Genomic DNA, 17,043 nt, shown 5'->3' on the forward strand with positions numbered 1-17,043 from the left:
CCTTGCACCCAGCTTGGCATCAAATGCTGAATAAAAACATACCTGCTTTATAACCTAACTCTGGGTTATAGAGTTTGATTCCATAAATCACTCTCTATGTGCAATCTTCCAACCAGTTCTTCATCCATCAAACCCGTCAAATCCATACCATTCTAATTTGAAGAGAAGCATATTGTGGGTAACTATGTCAAAGGCCTTACTAAAGTCCAAATAGAGTATATCAGCATCTCTTCATTTACTTACTGATGCCATTACAGAAAGATATTAAATTGGTCAGTCAGCCAGGGCTTGCCCTTTTTAAAGCTATGCTGCATGCCTCATATCACCTCCGTGTCTTCTATGTGCCTTAGTATAGCTTTCAGGAAGATCTGCTCCATGATCTTCCCTAAAACAGAAGTAAGGCTGACAGGTCAGTAGTTCTGTGGGTCATCCTTTCTACCTTTCTTAAAATTGTACATTGCATTTTACCAGTCACCAATTACCTCACCTGATTGCCATGGTGTCTGAGCCTTACAAGGAACTTGTTGACTCAAACAACTAGCCTTAATGACTGCCTGAGAATGAAAGAATGGAGCCTTAATAACTTAAGTTGGAAAGTCTAAGATCTATGCAACTTCACTCTGTGGAGGTAGAGTGATGGACTATTCATCCCCACTTACATTCACGGCTCCTCAGCTGATGAACATCAGAAAAGGGAGGATGGAGTGAATGACTACCAAAGAGCCTAGTCAAAAGCTCACAAATCTTCTAGACAGAAGTGGAGAACCAACAACTTTCATACAGTAGAGATCTGTTGTGAGACAAAAAGAACAGCCTTTGGAGAAAGCCTGATAACACAGTAGAAGGAAGGAATGTGTCTCGCTCCAATTTATAGGAGGGAGATGAGGTTCTTTTAATATCTGTATACCCGGCATGAGATTAAGAAACAACGGCTCAAATGTTGGTGCAACCAGTGTATTACAAATCTTAATTAGGGAGATGGGGAAGGGGAGGACGGACACTATTATGAATTAGGGTAATGGGGAAGGGAAGGAGGGCGATAGAAAAGATAGGAAAGAAGAAGCAAGGAGTCTCTATAGGAAGCAAGAGGGAGATAGATAGTCACCATCATGGATCCAGTGTGGTTCGTAATTCAGTCATTGATCTTCAGTAGTGGTGGGTCATCGGGCATTGTTGTTCTGTTGACAACAATGACAACCATGGCAATGATGACTCCTTTTCAATGGTTTCAAAGTGGTCGAGTCAGCTGTCTTTGGAGTGACAGCTCAAAACCCAAAGTGGTTGAGTCAGTTTTTCTTGGAGTGGCAGCTTCTGGCTTAGGGATCTTAGCAGAAACTCCTTTGTTCCTATCTCCCTGGCCTTGCCAGCAGATAAGAGGGAGAAGGGAGGCACCAACTTGCATCTTGCCTTCACAGGATACAATGGCATCATCCCCCAGTTTCCCATAGCAAGCTGGAGTTATTTGGTCACAAGCTACATCTTCCGCCAGTAAATGCTTCTGAGCTCTCTCCTCCTGAGGCAAACAGCTAAAATTGTCCACACAGTGATGCTGATCGCCACAAGGCAACACCCATCACTCATCTCCTAGACAAGTCAGTCTTATCACAAGAAATACCTCAGGAAGCAAGCTTTGAGCCAAAAAACAAAGAAGGATTCTCACAAAATGGTATTCAGAGGGACCTTGAGAGGCTAGAAAGGTAGGCCTGGATGAACCTGATGAGGTTCAACACAGCAAAGTGCAGAGTTTTGCACTTGGGCTGGAGGAATCCCAGGCATCCCTACAGACTGGAAGGAGCAGTCCTTGAGAGCAGCCCTGTGGAGAAGGACCTGGGGGTCTCGATAGATGAAAAACTTAAAATAAGCCAGCAGTGTGCCCTTGCGGCTCAGAAGGCAAATGAGGGGTGGCCAGCAGGGACAGAGAGGTGATTGTCCCCCTCTACTCTGCTCTTGTGAGGCTCCATCTGGAGTACTGTGTCCAGGTCTGGAGCCCCCAATACAAGAAAGACAGGAAGCTGTTGGAGAGGGTCCAGAGGAGGGCCACGAAGATGATCAGGGGACTGGAGCACCTCCCCTATGAGGACAGGCTGAGGGAGCTGGGCTTGTTCAGCCTGGTGAAAAGAAGGCTGCGGGGTGACCTCATTGCAGCCTTTCAGTACCTAAAGGGAGCCTACAAACAGGAGGGAAATCAACTCTTTGAAAGGGTAGATAACTGCAGGATGAGGGGAAATAGTTTTAAGTTGAGGGAGGGGAGATTTAGGTTGGACATCAGGGGGAAATTCTTTACAGAGAGAGTGGTGAGGTGCTGGAACAGGCTGCCCAGAGAGGTTGTGGATGCCCCATCCCTGGAAGTGTTCAAGGCCAGATTGGATGGGGCCCTGGGCAGCCTGGTGTAGTATTAAATGGGGAGGTTGGTGGCCCTGCATGTGGCAGGGGGGTTGGAGCTTTGTGATCCTTGAGGTCCCTTCCAACCCTGGCCATTCTGTGATTCCGTGGTAACTTTGTCTCTGCTTCTGATGGCATTGAATATCCCACAGCAGACTGTGTAAAATTTAGGACCACTTTTGTAACCTCATTCTCTCTGATACTTTTAGCACCAAGTTATAAGAGCTTTTCTTAAAGCTTTCAATAACAACAGTATGAATCTACTGTGCAGGTATCCACTAAGTTAGTATTTCCATACTGATAGAGCTTCTTTAAAAGAAAAAAGTGATGCACAGAGAAGAGATTTCCATCTGATATACTAGCCTTTCCCTTATTGGAAGGCTATTAACAAGCCAGTAGATTTATATCAGTCTGTTAGCTGAAAGCAGCTCTTTCTGTTGAAAGATCTTAAATATCTCACTCCAAGACACAGCTGCTCCTCAACTACGATCAAGCATGTTAGAAGGCTTGAAACATTTCTCCTGTGTTTATCTATAATTTAAAGAAATATACTTTTCATCCTACTTTCTCTTTTTCTGCTTTATCCATAATTCATGTTAAAATCTACATTCCTCCCCATAAAAATAATCTGTTGTAGTAATAGCTTGAGGGAAGGAAAGTAAAGAAGCATAACAAAACAAGAATTTTTTGGCTTTTCTCATGTTTGTTCTTATGGGAATGAACTCAAGAGATATGTCTTTACCTTATATGTTAAAGAAAATCACTTCATTACACAACCTGTATTTTCTTCTGTCTTTTTTGACTGGTGCCTCCATGCTTAGAGTGCAAGTATCTATGATATGATGTTTGTTGCTGTTTGTAGGAACAACATTGATAATATCAAGAGAATTTCTCAGAATTTCTCCCACTAACAGCATAATACATAAATAATGAATATTAATCTATAATATCAGAGTAGTTTCAAGACATTTATAGATTTAAGTGCAGCTCAGAAAAAGATACTCATCAGTGCTACCAAGCTAAACATTAAAAAAAAATTCTATAGCCCTAGGAAATAAAAAAAAACAGAAGTTGAGGTAATCTGTAGACTATCACCATGGTGGGTGACATTTTTCAAGAAATCCCCTATGCTTTTTGCAGTCTTTAGTCAAGAAATAAAATGTAATTGTCCTCAATCTTCTGTCTTTCGAAAAAATAAATGGTGACTATCTAAAAATGTGTGACAGTAATGTCTTGTCAACATTCATAAATCTAGAAATACCTTACAGAACAAATCTACGAAGTTGCTCTTATATTTCACATAATTCCAGGAGGGAAAGTTACAATGTTCTATTAAGCAAAGCCTCATCTTTTATTAGGTTCACAACAAAGAGTTACTTACTCAATAATTACATGTAATAGTAGTTAATAATCTAGATTCATTTATATTTGGAAATTCCTAACACATTTGAATTTAAATCTTAACTTCCCCAGAAGATGCAATTTACTATTTACATCGAAAGTAAAATTCTTAAAAAAAAAAAAAAAAAAAAAAAAAAGCAGCAGCAAAATAGCAAAAACCGTATTAGCAAAAGAAAGGAACCTCTTTGCAGAATGTTTGTTTTCTCTATATTCTTAACAGTAATGCTAAATCATTTGTTAGGTCCTCCCAGGAATGCGTTTTCAAGATTATCACTGGGCTTTTGCATTGTTTCAGTAATGTCTCTTTCAATATGTGCACATGTGGATTATGTTTTCAGTAGAGCATACAGATCAGCTTGCCCACCGAACACAACAGTGCTGAAAAGGCATTTTCTTGTAGCAGACTCAAAATGATCTTCAATTCTGGATTCTCATGAAGTATAAATACAAAGCAATCACTTTTCCCAAGTCATATTCAAGACAGATATGTAGGCTCTTCTAGCACAGCCAAAGACACTTGAGTTATTCCACATGTACATGCTGTAGGGAGGCCTAAATTGGTCTTGGTTCCCTGGCTGTGCTGACCAGGGGCAGACCAGTGCCCTACCAGTACTCTGCAGCTTGCTGCTGGTCCTTATGCACAAAACTACTTTACATTGGAAACCCAGCAACAGAACAGGGGACCTGGAGACTGATAGCACATGCTTGGGTTTTATTCTGAGATGGAGGTTGGCTGCACCTGAAAATATTCCTAGGTCCCAAAGTTTAGATACAGCCTAAATATGTGCATCTCTAATGCACATGTAGCTCATGGGAAATCAAAGCTGAAGAATCCCATTAGGAAGATTTATGGGATGTGCTGCTCTGTGTCCGGAGAAGGGCAACAAAATTGGAGATGGGTCTGGAGCACAAGTCTTATGAGGAGCAGCTGAGGGAGCTGGGATTGTTTAGTCTGAAGAAGAGAAGGCTGAGGGGAGACCTCATTGCACTCTACAACTTCCTGAAGGGAGGTTGTGATGAGGGCTTTGGCCTCTCTCCCAGGCAACAAACAGGACCTGAGGAAATGGCCGCAAGTTGTACCAGAGGAGGTTTAGATTAGACATAAAGAAGATCTTTTTCTCTCAGAGAGTGGTAAGGCACTGGAATGGCTGCCCAGGGAGGTGGTGGATTCGCCGTCGCAGTGTTCAAGAGGCATCTGGGTGAGGAGTTACAATAAATAGTTTAGAGGCTTGTGGTAGTAACAGTGATGGGAGGACGATTAGACTAGATAATCTTCTAGGTCCTTTCCAACTATGTGATTCTATGAAAAAGGAACCTGGCTTTAGCAATGCTATAAAAAGAACATTCCAGAATTTGAAGTTACAGCTTCCAACATATGATTTGGATTCTCATTTACATAAATGCTCTTACACTCTTTTTCACTAGTGTAAGATGACACTTGAAATAGGAATTATTCCATATTAAGTCTTTTCTTTTTATCTGAGGAATGCAAAGGGACTCAAGTGTAAATAAGAATAAGAGTTTACTCCACATTCAGGCTAACAGATAAGAAGTTATTATCAGTTTCAGTATTTAGTTATTGCCAATGTATCTGACCAAGTTCCTTGAAAACGTGTTCAGTTACACATAGATTTGATAGCCTGTCACTCCCATCTGCCACTATCTTAATCCTGAATTCCACAAAATGGAATTGAACAGTAAATTTCCCTCAGCCTCACTCTTTAGATAGCTCTGCCATTTCTACATAAGACTTGATCATCACCACAGTCTTGTTCATTTTTAGCTCAGAGACATCACCACTATAGGAGAATGAGGATGTTTATTCTGAGAGTATTTAATCAAGACAGACCCAAGGGGTGAGACCTACAACCTCCCAACCAACATGCTGTATGATAGTTTTATGGGGCATATTCTTGAGTCTTAAAGATTATCTTCCTCACTGATGATGATCAACATTTTCCCTCTCTTGCTCATTTGACAGTGGAATCAGAGACCATAGCAGCAATGAGGGATGAATCCAACCCCAGAAGAAATCCAAAGACTCTGGTACATAGAGGAAACTTGATTTGTAGCCAAGAAATGGCCAAGAAAGCCATGCTAATATGTAGTATGTGTAAATTTCAGTCCAATCTGGTTAAATCCTATTTTCGAGATACTTAAATGCATCTTTCACCTGAGTTACGCATCAAGCCCGGTATTTCTGACTCAGCTAACTCTCATCTTTCAGAAAGACATCTGATTTTTACTTAAACAATTCTCAAGCATCTACATAGCTTGTTATGCTGCTTAGTGGGGACTCACTGTAAAAGAAAAAAGAAAAAATCATGTTTTACTTCTAATCTCAATTGATCTATTCTCTAAGTTCAGGCTTTAGATCTCTAATATCTCTGGTAGGTTAAATCTCTCCCCAGTTTTGGAAGTACCTGCTCTGTGAAAACATTTCTAGACTGTAATCAGGTCACTTCTTAACCTTCATTTTAATCTAAATTGATTCAGTTGGCTTAGTATCTCCCTGTAAATGCATTTTTTTTTTTTCTTCCAAAACTTCTGTAATTCCTGTCTTTGCAGCTCTCTTTCAAGCCCTTCCCAGTATGCTGTTTTTAAGCCAGTTCATAAAACTGAACACAGTACAGGTCTCACTAATATCACAGTGAATCAAAAATAGTTCCGTACTTTCATTCCTTATTTCTCTATTTATCACACACACATTCTTTCTTAGGCACTGCTTCATACTGTATGCCCAGTAAAATCTAGTGCCCATATCAATTTCTACTGCCTGTGGGATGATTTGTGTCAGAATCCATGTTGGATATTACTACTTTTCACCATTGCAGAGTACTTCAAAATCTTCAGCAGTCAGCCACAGTACACCACTTTAAAATATGAGCTTTTTTAGATATCAATTCCATGGCAAATACAAGAAATGTTTACCTTATGACTACAGTAGCAATAATTTAAAATGATAAATAGATTGAGTAGAAAACTGATGAAACACTTTTTTGTTTTAAAAGATAAATAAGAATAATTTTGATTTTTTAAATTATGAATGCATTATCTGACTTTTTTGTATCATATTTGGCCATATTAATCACATAGTGATATTGAACACTCAGTTAACTCATCTGTTTGTGACTTAATGGTCAGATTTATATCACAGCAAAATTTAATTAAAATATGATTAATGACCATTTCTATGCTATCACAAAGATAGAATCTCATAAACTCAGCTCTTTAAAATTTTACAGTTTCTTCTTTTTTTAAAAAAAATTCTCACTATACATCACATGATTTTCTTGTAAGCATTCATTGACAAGGCAAAACATGTCTTAGTACCATGAAAAATTATGGATTGGTGCTGCCATTGCATTTGTAATCAGAAAAAGATTCTCATTTTCCTCATTTCCTATGATGCTAAGGAGAAAGCAATGGGTACTGTATGCTGGTACAATTCAGTTACTTAAGTTTTCAAGCTGGAGTGCTGCTTGTCCTAGTGATTTGTCAGACAAAATTCCAGATGGGGCAGAGATGACCTCTCCTCTGTGAGAAAGGAGATCACCGTCCTCACAAGGTTGTTGCTAAGGAGTCAGTGCTTCAGGTAGCAGCGTTGCGCAGGGATACTCAGCATTAAGTGAGGTAGCTCAAGAACTAAAAATCAATGCTGGTACTTCACACACATCTGAAAGGTGTAATTTGCCACAGTGCTGCAGTGAGACTGCATCTACAGTAACTTAAAGTTAGAATGGGACCACTTACAGTAGTAGGCATTATAGACATACTCCAGCAATTTCTTTTTATATCTAGGGAAAAAACTAAGAATCGGGATAAGGCAGGAGCTGAAATCTTCTAGCTTTGCACTGTGATGACAGGATCTTGAAATTTCTTAAATATATATTTACAGTACCTTCTTGCTCATCAAGTTAATAGTATCCATGGTAAAAAAATATAAACAAAAATATGTTGGCTCTTCCATCACTGACATCTTCCATCTGGGTCAGAACAAAATTAAAGTTTCAATTTTTCTGCTGATAGCTCCAGTACCAGGGGAAAATATTTCTTCACCCCATATCAGTTTGTGGTTTATTAGGTTATTTCACTTCTCTTATTTTTTTTTAGGTCTCTTTCTCAAGGGATAATTTTCAGACTTCTCTGTGCTTCTTGTGAGAGACAGATTGATTTGTGTTCATAAGCAAAGGCATAATCAGACTGTGCTTCTGGATAAAGAAACATCAACAGTGCGAAAGACAATATTTTGACAGATTATTTAAAAGCCACTAACTTTAGGGCAACAAAAAGCATTCTTTCAGATTGTCAACTGTGTGACGTAGTAATATATGCCTGAAAGGCAATAAAAATGTTTGGTACAATGTTTGTTTTCTCAGTACTCACAGCAAATTATAAGACACTGAGGTAACATAAAGAGAGTGACAGGGAACAGAGAGAACTTTCCTGTTGATGGTGGGTGGAGAGAGGTACGTGCTCCTAGTCACCCCAAGGCAAGCAGCTCCATCACCTCTCCATCCACAGTTTCACTGAATCTGTCCTTCGCATGCACATGAATGCTGTTCTACCACTTTCAAGACAAAGCCACAAACTGTTCCCGTGTATGTTTATCATAGATAATCCACACCTGCCTGAGAAGGAAAAGAATCTTAAAGGCAAATACCTGCTCCCCACTATAGCCAGGAAAATCACAAATAAAATGGGACAGTGATTTAATGCAAATGCCACTTGTGATGTCAAACCTAAACCCATGCATTCCCTGCTGTAATTTCATTGAGAATGGCAGGCTTACATAAAGAAAGCACGGAGGTGTATTTGAAATAGAGAATGATTGAAATGGTACTACAGAACTGTGGAGCTACAAATAATACATTCCTACTGTATCACACTGCCAGCTAGCATTACTTTTGAAATATTTTTCATTCACGGTATTTGCAATGGAAAGAACAAATCTGTAATTGTACTAATCATATATCTAGCTGATTGAAAAGAAAGCAATTTATTGCAGGCTATTTCAGATTGCTGCCCTTCGGATTTATTTTGTCAAGGGCACTTAAAGCTTCTGATGAGCTCAATTTTTAGCTTTCATATAAATCTAAATAAATCAGAGAGTTCCTGGAGACACTACTAGTTTTTCCATGCCAAATCCTCATCATTTTGGATTACACAGCAACTCTATAAAAGGTGGCAAGGCTTGTCCAGGCCACAGGTGTTGAAGAATTCATCTAATTAAGTCAATTTGCCAGCAATTGTGAATGAAATCTGTTCTAGAGCTTTATATCTAAACCATATCATGAAAAATCTCCTCCCATTCAAGATGTCTGCTATGAACAGTACGTTTGTGTAGATATTGCAATTGCAATACCTATAAGCTACGTATATTTACATACGCATCTGAAATAATAACACACTTTATAGGTACAGTATTTTTTTTTCCTAGAAAATAAAAACATTCACTCCAGCTCCAGCAGATGCATCTTATTTAACTTCCAAAACTCAGAAAAGTCAGTGTTGGAAATACCGCATTATGGATTGAACCCAAAGATCCACCTTAGGAATAACAACCCAGTCACACTCCGTAAAGCTGCACTGAAGCACATGAGAAATGCTTGCATCCAATAGTCCAGGCTCAGGTGAAATTTGCTATGAATCACGCTTTATTTTATGCTATTGCAAGAGCAAATGACCTACAGCGTAGACACACCACACTGAAAAGATACAGCAGTTTATACTCCTAATTACCTGACAGCAAGTGAGCCCTTTCCCATTGACTAAGGTATTTGGTGTTCACATTCTTTTCAGTTTTCCTGTCATGCTCTCATTCACTCCCCAGTAGGCATCCACCTTTTTTCTCCTTTATTTATACGTACTTTATAATCTGGATTCAGAGTTCGTTGTTTTGCTCAACTAGAGCTATCTTTGCATGCTGCCTGACAGTGCCCATCGCTCCTTGTTCTGTCAAGCAAAGAAGATACAGGTGGTAAACTAGCATATACCAGGATAAGTTTGTGTAATCCTTCTTTCCCAATCTTATTTTACAAGGGCATCTGATCTTTCTTTCCCCTCCCCATATCAGTTCCTCCTTTTCCTTTTATCATCTAATTGACCTCACAAACTTAAAAAAAAACAAAAAACAAAAAAAAAAAAAAGTCACCCCAATTTGCCCTATGTCATTCATGATCCAGGATTGAAGTAGTGCAATTGAGCCTAAAGAAGGCAGGGAGGAGGTGCTGTTTGAATTTATTTTTCTAATACACAGATCAGTTTTAGTAATGAATTAATTTTTTTCCAGGTAAAGTATGTTTTATCCATCACAGTAACTAGTAAGTGATCTCCCTGTCTCTGTCCATGAACTTTAACATATTTTCAGCATCAGGTAACTGGCCAAGGCTAACCCATCACAGGGGAAAGTAAATTTTGTAGTGTTAATATAATTGCTATAAAAAAGTCATAATACTGTCAGCAACTGCTACAGTCTTGTTTTTGAGTTTGCACATCTCTAAGTATGTATCCATCATTCGCACTGATCAAATCACAGTTTTGCAACTTCCCTTTAAACCTATCACCTGTGCTGCCATTAGCTCTTCCAACATACTTAATATGGAAGCTTACTCTATGATAGCCAGCATTTCGTCTAAAGTGAGGAGGTTTCTCTTCGTTCCTTCCTATCTAAAATCTGTGATTCTTGACCAAATATTGCTCTGGGATCTGCTAGTGAACAAACTCAAGTCTCTTATGAGGGCTGTACTGGACCACTCAGAATGCAGATGTAAAGTTTCTCCAACTGCCTCTCCTCCTCCCTCAGATTCCAGTGGGGGGAAGACATTTTTGTTTTAAAAGTTAAGCTGAACAATTTTACTTATTTTCCCTGTTCTGAAAGTGTTCCCATTTCACCTCCCCCCCCCTTTGTGTTATAACTCCTCTACCATTTCCTCAGCCTTTCTGATGCTTCCCACACCTAGATTTGTTGGATTTCTTCTGTTTTCATCTAGCTTCCACCCCACCTTTTGTATTTTGCTGACTTTAATACTTGAACATGCTTTGATGTTCACAGTTCTCTTTAGTGCAATGGAGATAAAGTCATCATGCATCCTTTTTTGTTATATTGTTTATATATTGTTTATATATTGTTTATATACTCAGGTTTTTATACTTTGCTGTGTAACAAAATGCTTTCATTGGTTTCCTCTTAGCATCACAGTGCTGGAAATGCTTGTGCTCTGCTTCTTGTTCTGCTTTTTATGGCTATTAATTCTGGGTTCAAGGCATGTAGTGTCAGTTACATCTTACTTTGCATGCTTCTCTTTCTCTGCCTTCAATAGTCACCTCATACAATAACTCCATATTTTGCATATCTACCTTTTCTGCACAGATTTATTCTTATTGATAAAGCGCCTTTCAGATTTCACACAGCATTTTCGGACAGTTGGTGGCTCTGAATTTAATCTGGCTGACATATATTGATAAGAATAATCTACAAAGGCCCACTTTTCATGCTTCCTAAAAATCATTGCCTTTTTCAATTGAAGAATACACAATACAATAACAGAAAGGAAGCTGAAGTAGTAAAAGTAGTACCAGGAATGAATACTATTCACATATATATACATATATGTATGATAAATGCACTTATAATGCGTTTTTAAATTTAGTATTATGTCAGTAGCACAAGATGCCTTACTTTGCTAACACACAAAAACACTAGTCAAGATTCTTATTGATTTAATTACACATGATAATATAATTATCAGCAAAAAAACCAATACTAACATGAGTGGAGTAAAGTTCATGAATAGAAAAATATGTCAATGCAATAAGTAGAACTCCTGGAAAATGTAGATATTTCTTTATAGGTTTGTTTAAATATTTCAGGAACTATTTAGATTATTCTTGTGGGACAGAAATGGGATAGAAGTGAGATAAGTTGTAAATAGTCTAGAAACTGTTGAAAGGGAAGGGAAAAAAAAAAAAAACAAAACCAGTGAAAATGTTATTTTTTTGGCAGAAATTATTTAATATAATCCAACAAAGATAATTCACTTTGTAGTAAAGGTCAGTGATGGCTTGAGGCATTTGAGGCATTCTGCAGCATGGCTGCACACCTGCTCTTTTCTGTGAAATGCACCCTTAACTGTTTTCTGCAGTCACAATTTTGTTTTTCTTTAGTATGCAGTTAGCTGTGTAAGGCATTAAATTTAGGCAACGAGTTAGCACTGTAGTTGTTTACTGATTATAATCTTCCCCCCCATTAAGTAATGTGCAATGCATGATTCTTACATGCTCCTTTCACTTCACACCATAGAACTATGACACTTTCATAATTTATGGTCTTGTCATATTAAACATTTTGCTCTATTGAAACTGTTTTCCAGCAAAACATGCTTTGCAAAGGGCATGTATCATAAGCACAGCTGAGGTCAGTGATTATTCAACTGTAAAATTCTGATAAATGTGTTAAAAACAATATTAATATAGCTACAGAGAGATGTATCATGAAACCACCAGCAAACATATGAAGTCCAAAGGAGACATTATCAGTTAAAATACATTGATAATTCAATCATCTTAACAGCAACCTGAATATGCTTAGAGAAGAGGCAGACACATCTAGACATATTCTGAATTACAGGCTCACTAAGTAGCTGCATTGCTCAGGGGAAAGATGTACTGCAGTCAATAGTAAACCTCAATAGCAATAGAGCACAGTAACTACAGATTTAACTACATATCCTACCCAAAACTGTGGACTCAGGAGATCTGTTACAGGAGCACAGAAGAATACCAGGATGAGCAAAAAAAACAGAGTAGAATCAGAGCTGGTTGATTAGTTTAGCTGCCTCTCACTATGGACTAGTTTAGACTGTCATACCATACGTAGATTCTCATAACATGTCTGTTCTCAGTAATGCACAACTATGACTTCATTTTCACTGAAAAACTATTTTTTTTAAGAACACCTGCATCGATGGGAAAAACTAAGAACATTTAAGAAGTGTGGAAAAAATCTTCTTAGGGAAAAAAAGATACAGATCTTCTCCCCTCTTTCCTGCTCTCCTTTACTTTTATTTTTGCCACTTAATATTAGACTAGAAGAGCCTCATTCACAGAAACTGAGACAGCAATACAGAGTTCGATATCCTTTCTTTAAAAAGATAACCATTGAGTAGTTTTATACATCTTTATAAATAGAAGAGCATCTACTTTGAGACGTGCACGTACTCTTTATTTTAAAGACATTCTCCCCAGGAGGAGCCCTAACTACTCAACTGTGGTTAATTTCTATCTCTCCTGTCCAAATTACACCACAGACCAGTGTAGCAGTGAGCAGAGAACTTTCGAGTAGTTGCTCGTAGTAACTAGATAAGAAGTAGTGATGTAAGTGCTTGCGTATGATAAGAGGGGCGTAGACGAAGGTGTACAAGGCTATATAAACTGTTGTCACGAGTTAATAAACGCCATTTTACCACCCACCACATTGGTGTGCACCGAGGTAGATGGACAGACCGAGATGTCCCTAACGATTGCGAACACCTTGATGAGGCTGGAGCGGGCCTCCGGCTTCATATGGTGACCCCCGACGTGATGTTAGGGAAAAGTGGTCGGCCACAGGCGGCGTGGCAGGATCCTGCTCTCATCCACCTCCCTTGGGGAAGGAGGTGATGACCCTAGAAGAGGGGGCTGCGGCTTAGGAGAGTGGAAGCTGGGTAGCGTCGGAAGGTACGGCCGATAGCCTATAAGGCCTGTCCGAGGACCCAGGGGACCATCGGAAGAGGAGCCTGGTGGTCACTTGATCCGTCGGGGAGATTACGCCCGGCGATGGAAGCCGTCATAAAGGTGATTTCGTCCGCGTGTAAGACCTATTGCGGGAAAAATGCTCCTTCTAAGAAGGAAATAGGTACAGTGTTATCACTGTTATTAAAGGAGGGGCTGCTTACATCTCCCTCAGATTTATATACCCCGGGGTCGTGGGATGCTGTCACCGCAGCGCTTTCTCAGCGGGCGATGGTACTCGGGAAGTCAGGGGAGTTGAAAACCTGGGGATTGGTCTGGGGGGCGCTGAAGGCAGCGCGAGAGGAGCAGGTTACATCTGAGCAAGCGAAGTTTTGGCTGGGCTTGGGGGGAGGAAAGGTCTCTCCCGCAGATTCCACAGGGAAACCGGTCGCGGAGCCTCAGAACGGCGGAGAGGAGAAGATTACAGCTGCGCAGCAAGACACGAAGATGGCGCCGGGAGAGGCGACCGCGCCAAAAACAACATCTTGTTATCACTGTGGGACAGGCGCAGGCTGCAGCTGCGCCACAGCTGCCCCCTCGGCCCCCCCTCCTTACGGGGGGAGCGGCTTGTATCCTTCTTTAGAGGGGTTGGGAGGGCCGAGCGGGGAGGGCGTAGCCACGTCACCGGCGGGGAGGGACGATCCGCCCCGAGGGGCAGAGCGAAAGGTGGAGCCGGGGTGCTCCGACTCGGCCCCCGGGCCAGCTTTGACTGCCGGCGGGGGGGGCCTGGTTACTGACTGGGCTAAAGTTAAAGAGAAAGCGAAAGAAAAGGGCCTAGCGAATCCAGCCGCGTTTATAGTTAGCCCTACAAACACGGGCGCTTTCTCTATCGCATCGGGTTATTGCGGAATCGGATTGGCCCTCTACATGGCCTACAGGGGCGGCACAGATGATAGCGGGAGTGGGAGGAACAACGCCCACTCGGAGGTCCGCCCAGATGGTTGAGATTATCGTAATCAGCAGGGATGGTTCCCTGGAAAGGCCTGTTCTGCTACAGCAGAACAGGGGCAGCAGGCATAACAATTTATAGTGGGGGCCACGATCTGTCAATTGTCAGCACAGTATGCGATCCCACTGTGCTGGAGACAGGAAGTGCGACCTGTCTGGGTGGATCAGTGGTCCTTACCGACGGAAAAGTTTGTAGCGCTTCACGCATTAGTATAGCAAGAGCTTCGCTTAGGTCGTATAGAACCCTCTCTTAGTCAATAGAACACTCCTGTATTTGTGATAAAGAAGTGGTCAGGATCCTATCGCTTGCTGCATGACTTGTGCGCAGTTAACACTCAGTTAGTGCCTTTTGGTGTAGTTCAGCAGGGTGCGCCCGTACTATCTGCCGTGCCTGCAGGCTGGGGGGTTGTTGTTATCGATTTGAAGGATTGCTTTTTCTCCATACCCCTGGCTGAGCAAGACAGGGAGGTTTTTGCCTTTACGGTTCCTGTCTGTAATAAACAAGGCCCGGCTAGCTCAGTCGGTAGAGCATGGGACTCTTAATCTCAGGGTCGTGAGTTCGAGCCCCACGTTGGGTGCTAGCGTTCAGATACCTGAGGTCAGGGCTGTTGCGATGGCGATTGTTTATTGGCCCTTCCTTCCCTGTAACATAGTCACAGATTCTGCTTTTGCAGCTAAGCTCGCTTTGAAAATAGGCCAAGAAGACATCCCTAGTACGGAAGCAGCGCTTATCTTAGAAGATGCTTTGTGCACCCGAGTAGAGCCTATAGCAATTTTACATGTAAGAAGTCATTCGGATGTACCAGGATTCTTTTCAGAGGGCAACGCAGCCGCAGATGCGGCTGCAGGGTCCCGTGTCCTGACGATGCGGAAGGCCAGAGACCTCCACTCCACGCTTCACATAGGCGCCCGGGTACTCGCTCGAGCCTGTGGTATTTCCATTACAGCTGCAAGGGATGTGGTGCAGGCCTGCCCTCACTGCAATTCAGCTCCTGCTATTGGGGCGGGGGTCAACCCCCGCGGTTTAGGGCCGCTGCAAATATGGCAGACGGGCTTTACGTGGGAGCCGCGAATGTCACCTTGGTCGTGGTTGGCAGTTACTGTTGACACAGCCTCCACGATGATCGTGGCTACCCAACACGGAAAAGCTAATTCTACCTCGGCCCAGGCCCACTGGGCTGTAGCTATTGCGGTCCTTGGCTTGTCAGTGCAGACCAGATCTGATGAAAGAGAACAGTAACGGGGGACTCTGAGTTTTGCAGGTATGGCTCCTGTGAACGCCGAAGAAGGAGACAGCCCAGGAACCCCAAAAGAAGGCCGGGAGAAGCATGGAGGAAACTCAACTGTTGCTGCCAACGAGAAAACGCGTTTCTAACAGGGGCATGGATGTGAAGACCTAGAAGGGATGTGTTGCTTCAATCTCAGCGACCACAGTGTATCCATCCATAAAGCGCTGAGAGCCCTGCGCGACCATACGGAGAAGATCGGCGTGGAGACGACACCATCGGAGGCTGGCTGAGAAGTGTGTTTGGAGACATCGGAGAATGGGGTGTGCACTTATTGAAGGGACTGCTTTTAGGACTTGTAGTTATCCTGCTTTTGATAGTGTGTATACCGTGCTTTCTACAAATTATGTTAGGTTGTATTCAAAGGATGATTGACCGCACAGTCAATTATCGCGTAGAGTATAGTAAAATGCAAAAGGCTTGTAGACAGTCAGAAAACGTAGTGATATAAGGGTAGCGCGGGATTATTTTGCGATTCGGGATGTAACGGGGCAAGGCTTAACTGAGAGGACAGTGGCATGTATAGGCGCAAAGCGGGGTTTCGGTTGTACGCGGTTAGGGTCCTCTCAGGATAAAGTAGTTGCGCTTGTGCATAGGGTAGTTATGCTTGTGCATAGGGGGGGGGAGATGTAGCAGTGAGCAGAGAACTTTCGAGTAGTTGCTCGTAGTAACTAGATAAGAAGTAGTGATGTAAGTGCTTGCGTATGATAAGAGGGGCGTAGACGAAGGTGTACAAGGCTATATAAACTGTTGTCACGAGTTAATAAACGCCATTTTACCACCCACCACATTGGTGTGCACCGAGGTAGATGGACAGACCGAGATGTCCCTAACGATTGCGAACACCTTGATGAGGCTGGAGCGGGCCTCCGGCTTCAGACCAGCAGCACAGTATACTCATCACTTAAAGGACTGAGAAAGGTCCACCAAGAAGAGTATTACCACCATCTCTACTACTGGGACAACCAGCCTGGAGATGGGGACTCCTCATCCCTATATTTGATCCAGGAATTTTTTCTGTTTCTTACTTGGTGATTAACATACAAAAAACTTGAGATAAGAATAGCTAGAAGAATTTTCAGTTTCCTTTTGTAGGTGAGAGAAAATCCACTTTTTTTTTTTTTTTGTGGCAGGCTCCGGACAAAACATTTATTAGCCATTGCCCCTACTACTTGTGTTTCTCATAAAAGTTGAGAGTGCCACATTGTCAAGTGTCTTGATGTTCTCTGTGCATATCATGATAACTTGCACATTA

The 17,043-nt window shown here is 41.5% G+C and overlaps 1 protein-coding gene across 1 annotated transcript; it reads left to right on the plus strand.

Moving 5' to 3' along the window:
- Window positions 1–13,098: 13,098 nt before the first annotated feature.
- Window positions 13,099–16,573, plus strand: LOC149919163 (uncharacterized). The gene is made up of 2 exons (XM_090136216.1): window positions 13,099–13,273; window positions 13,373–16,573. Exon 2 carries the CDS (start codon window positions 13,600–13,602, stop codon window positions 14,497–14,499), a length of 900 nt encoding a protein of 299 aa, XP_089992342.1. The 5' UTR covers window positions 13,099–13,273; window positions 13,373–13,599; the 3' UTR covers window positions 14,500–16,573.
- The last annotated feature ends 470 nt before the right edge of the window (window positions 16,574–17,043 follow it).

This window comes from Phasianus colchicus, chromosome 2 (assembly GCF_987193195.1).
Source record: "Phasianus colchicus chromosome 2, bPhaCol1.hap1.1, whole genome shotgun sequence".
Lineage (NCBI taxonomy): Eukaryota > Metazoa > Chordata > Aves > Galliformes > Phasianidae > Phasianus > Phasianus colchicus.

What these genes read in the sequence shown, in the direction of transcription:
- LOC149919163 (XM_090136216.1), top strand. Translation starts at nt 13,600, where the DNA reads ATGGAAGCCGTCATAAAGGTGATTTCGTCCGCGTGTAAGACCTATTGC.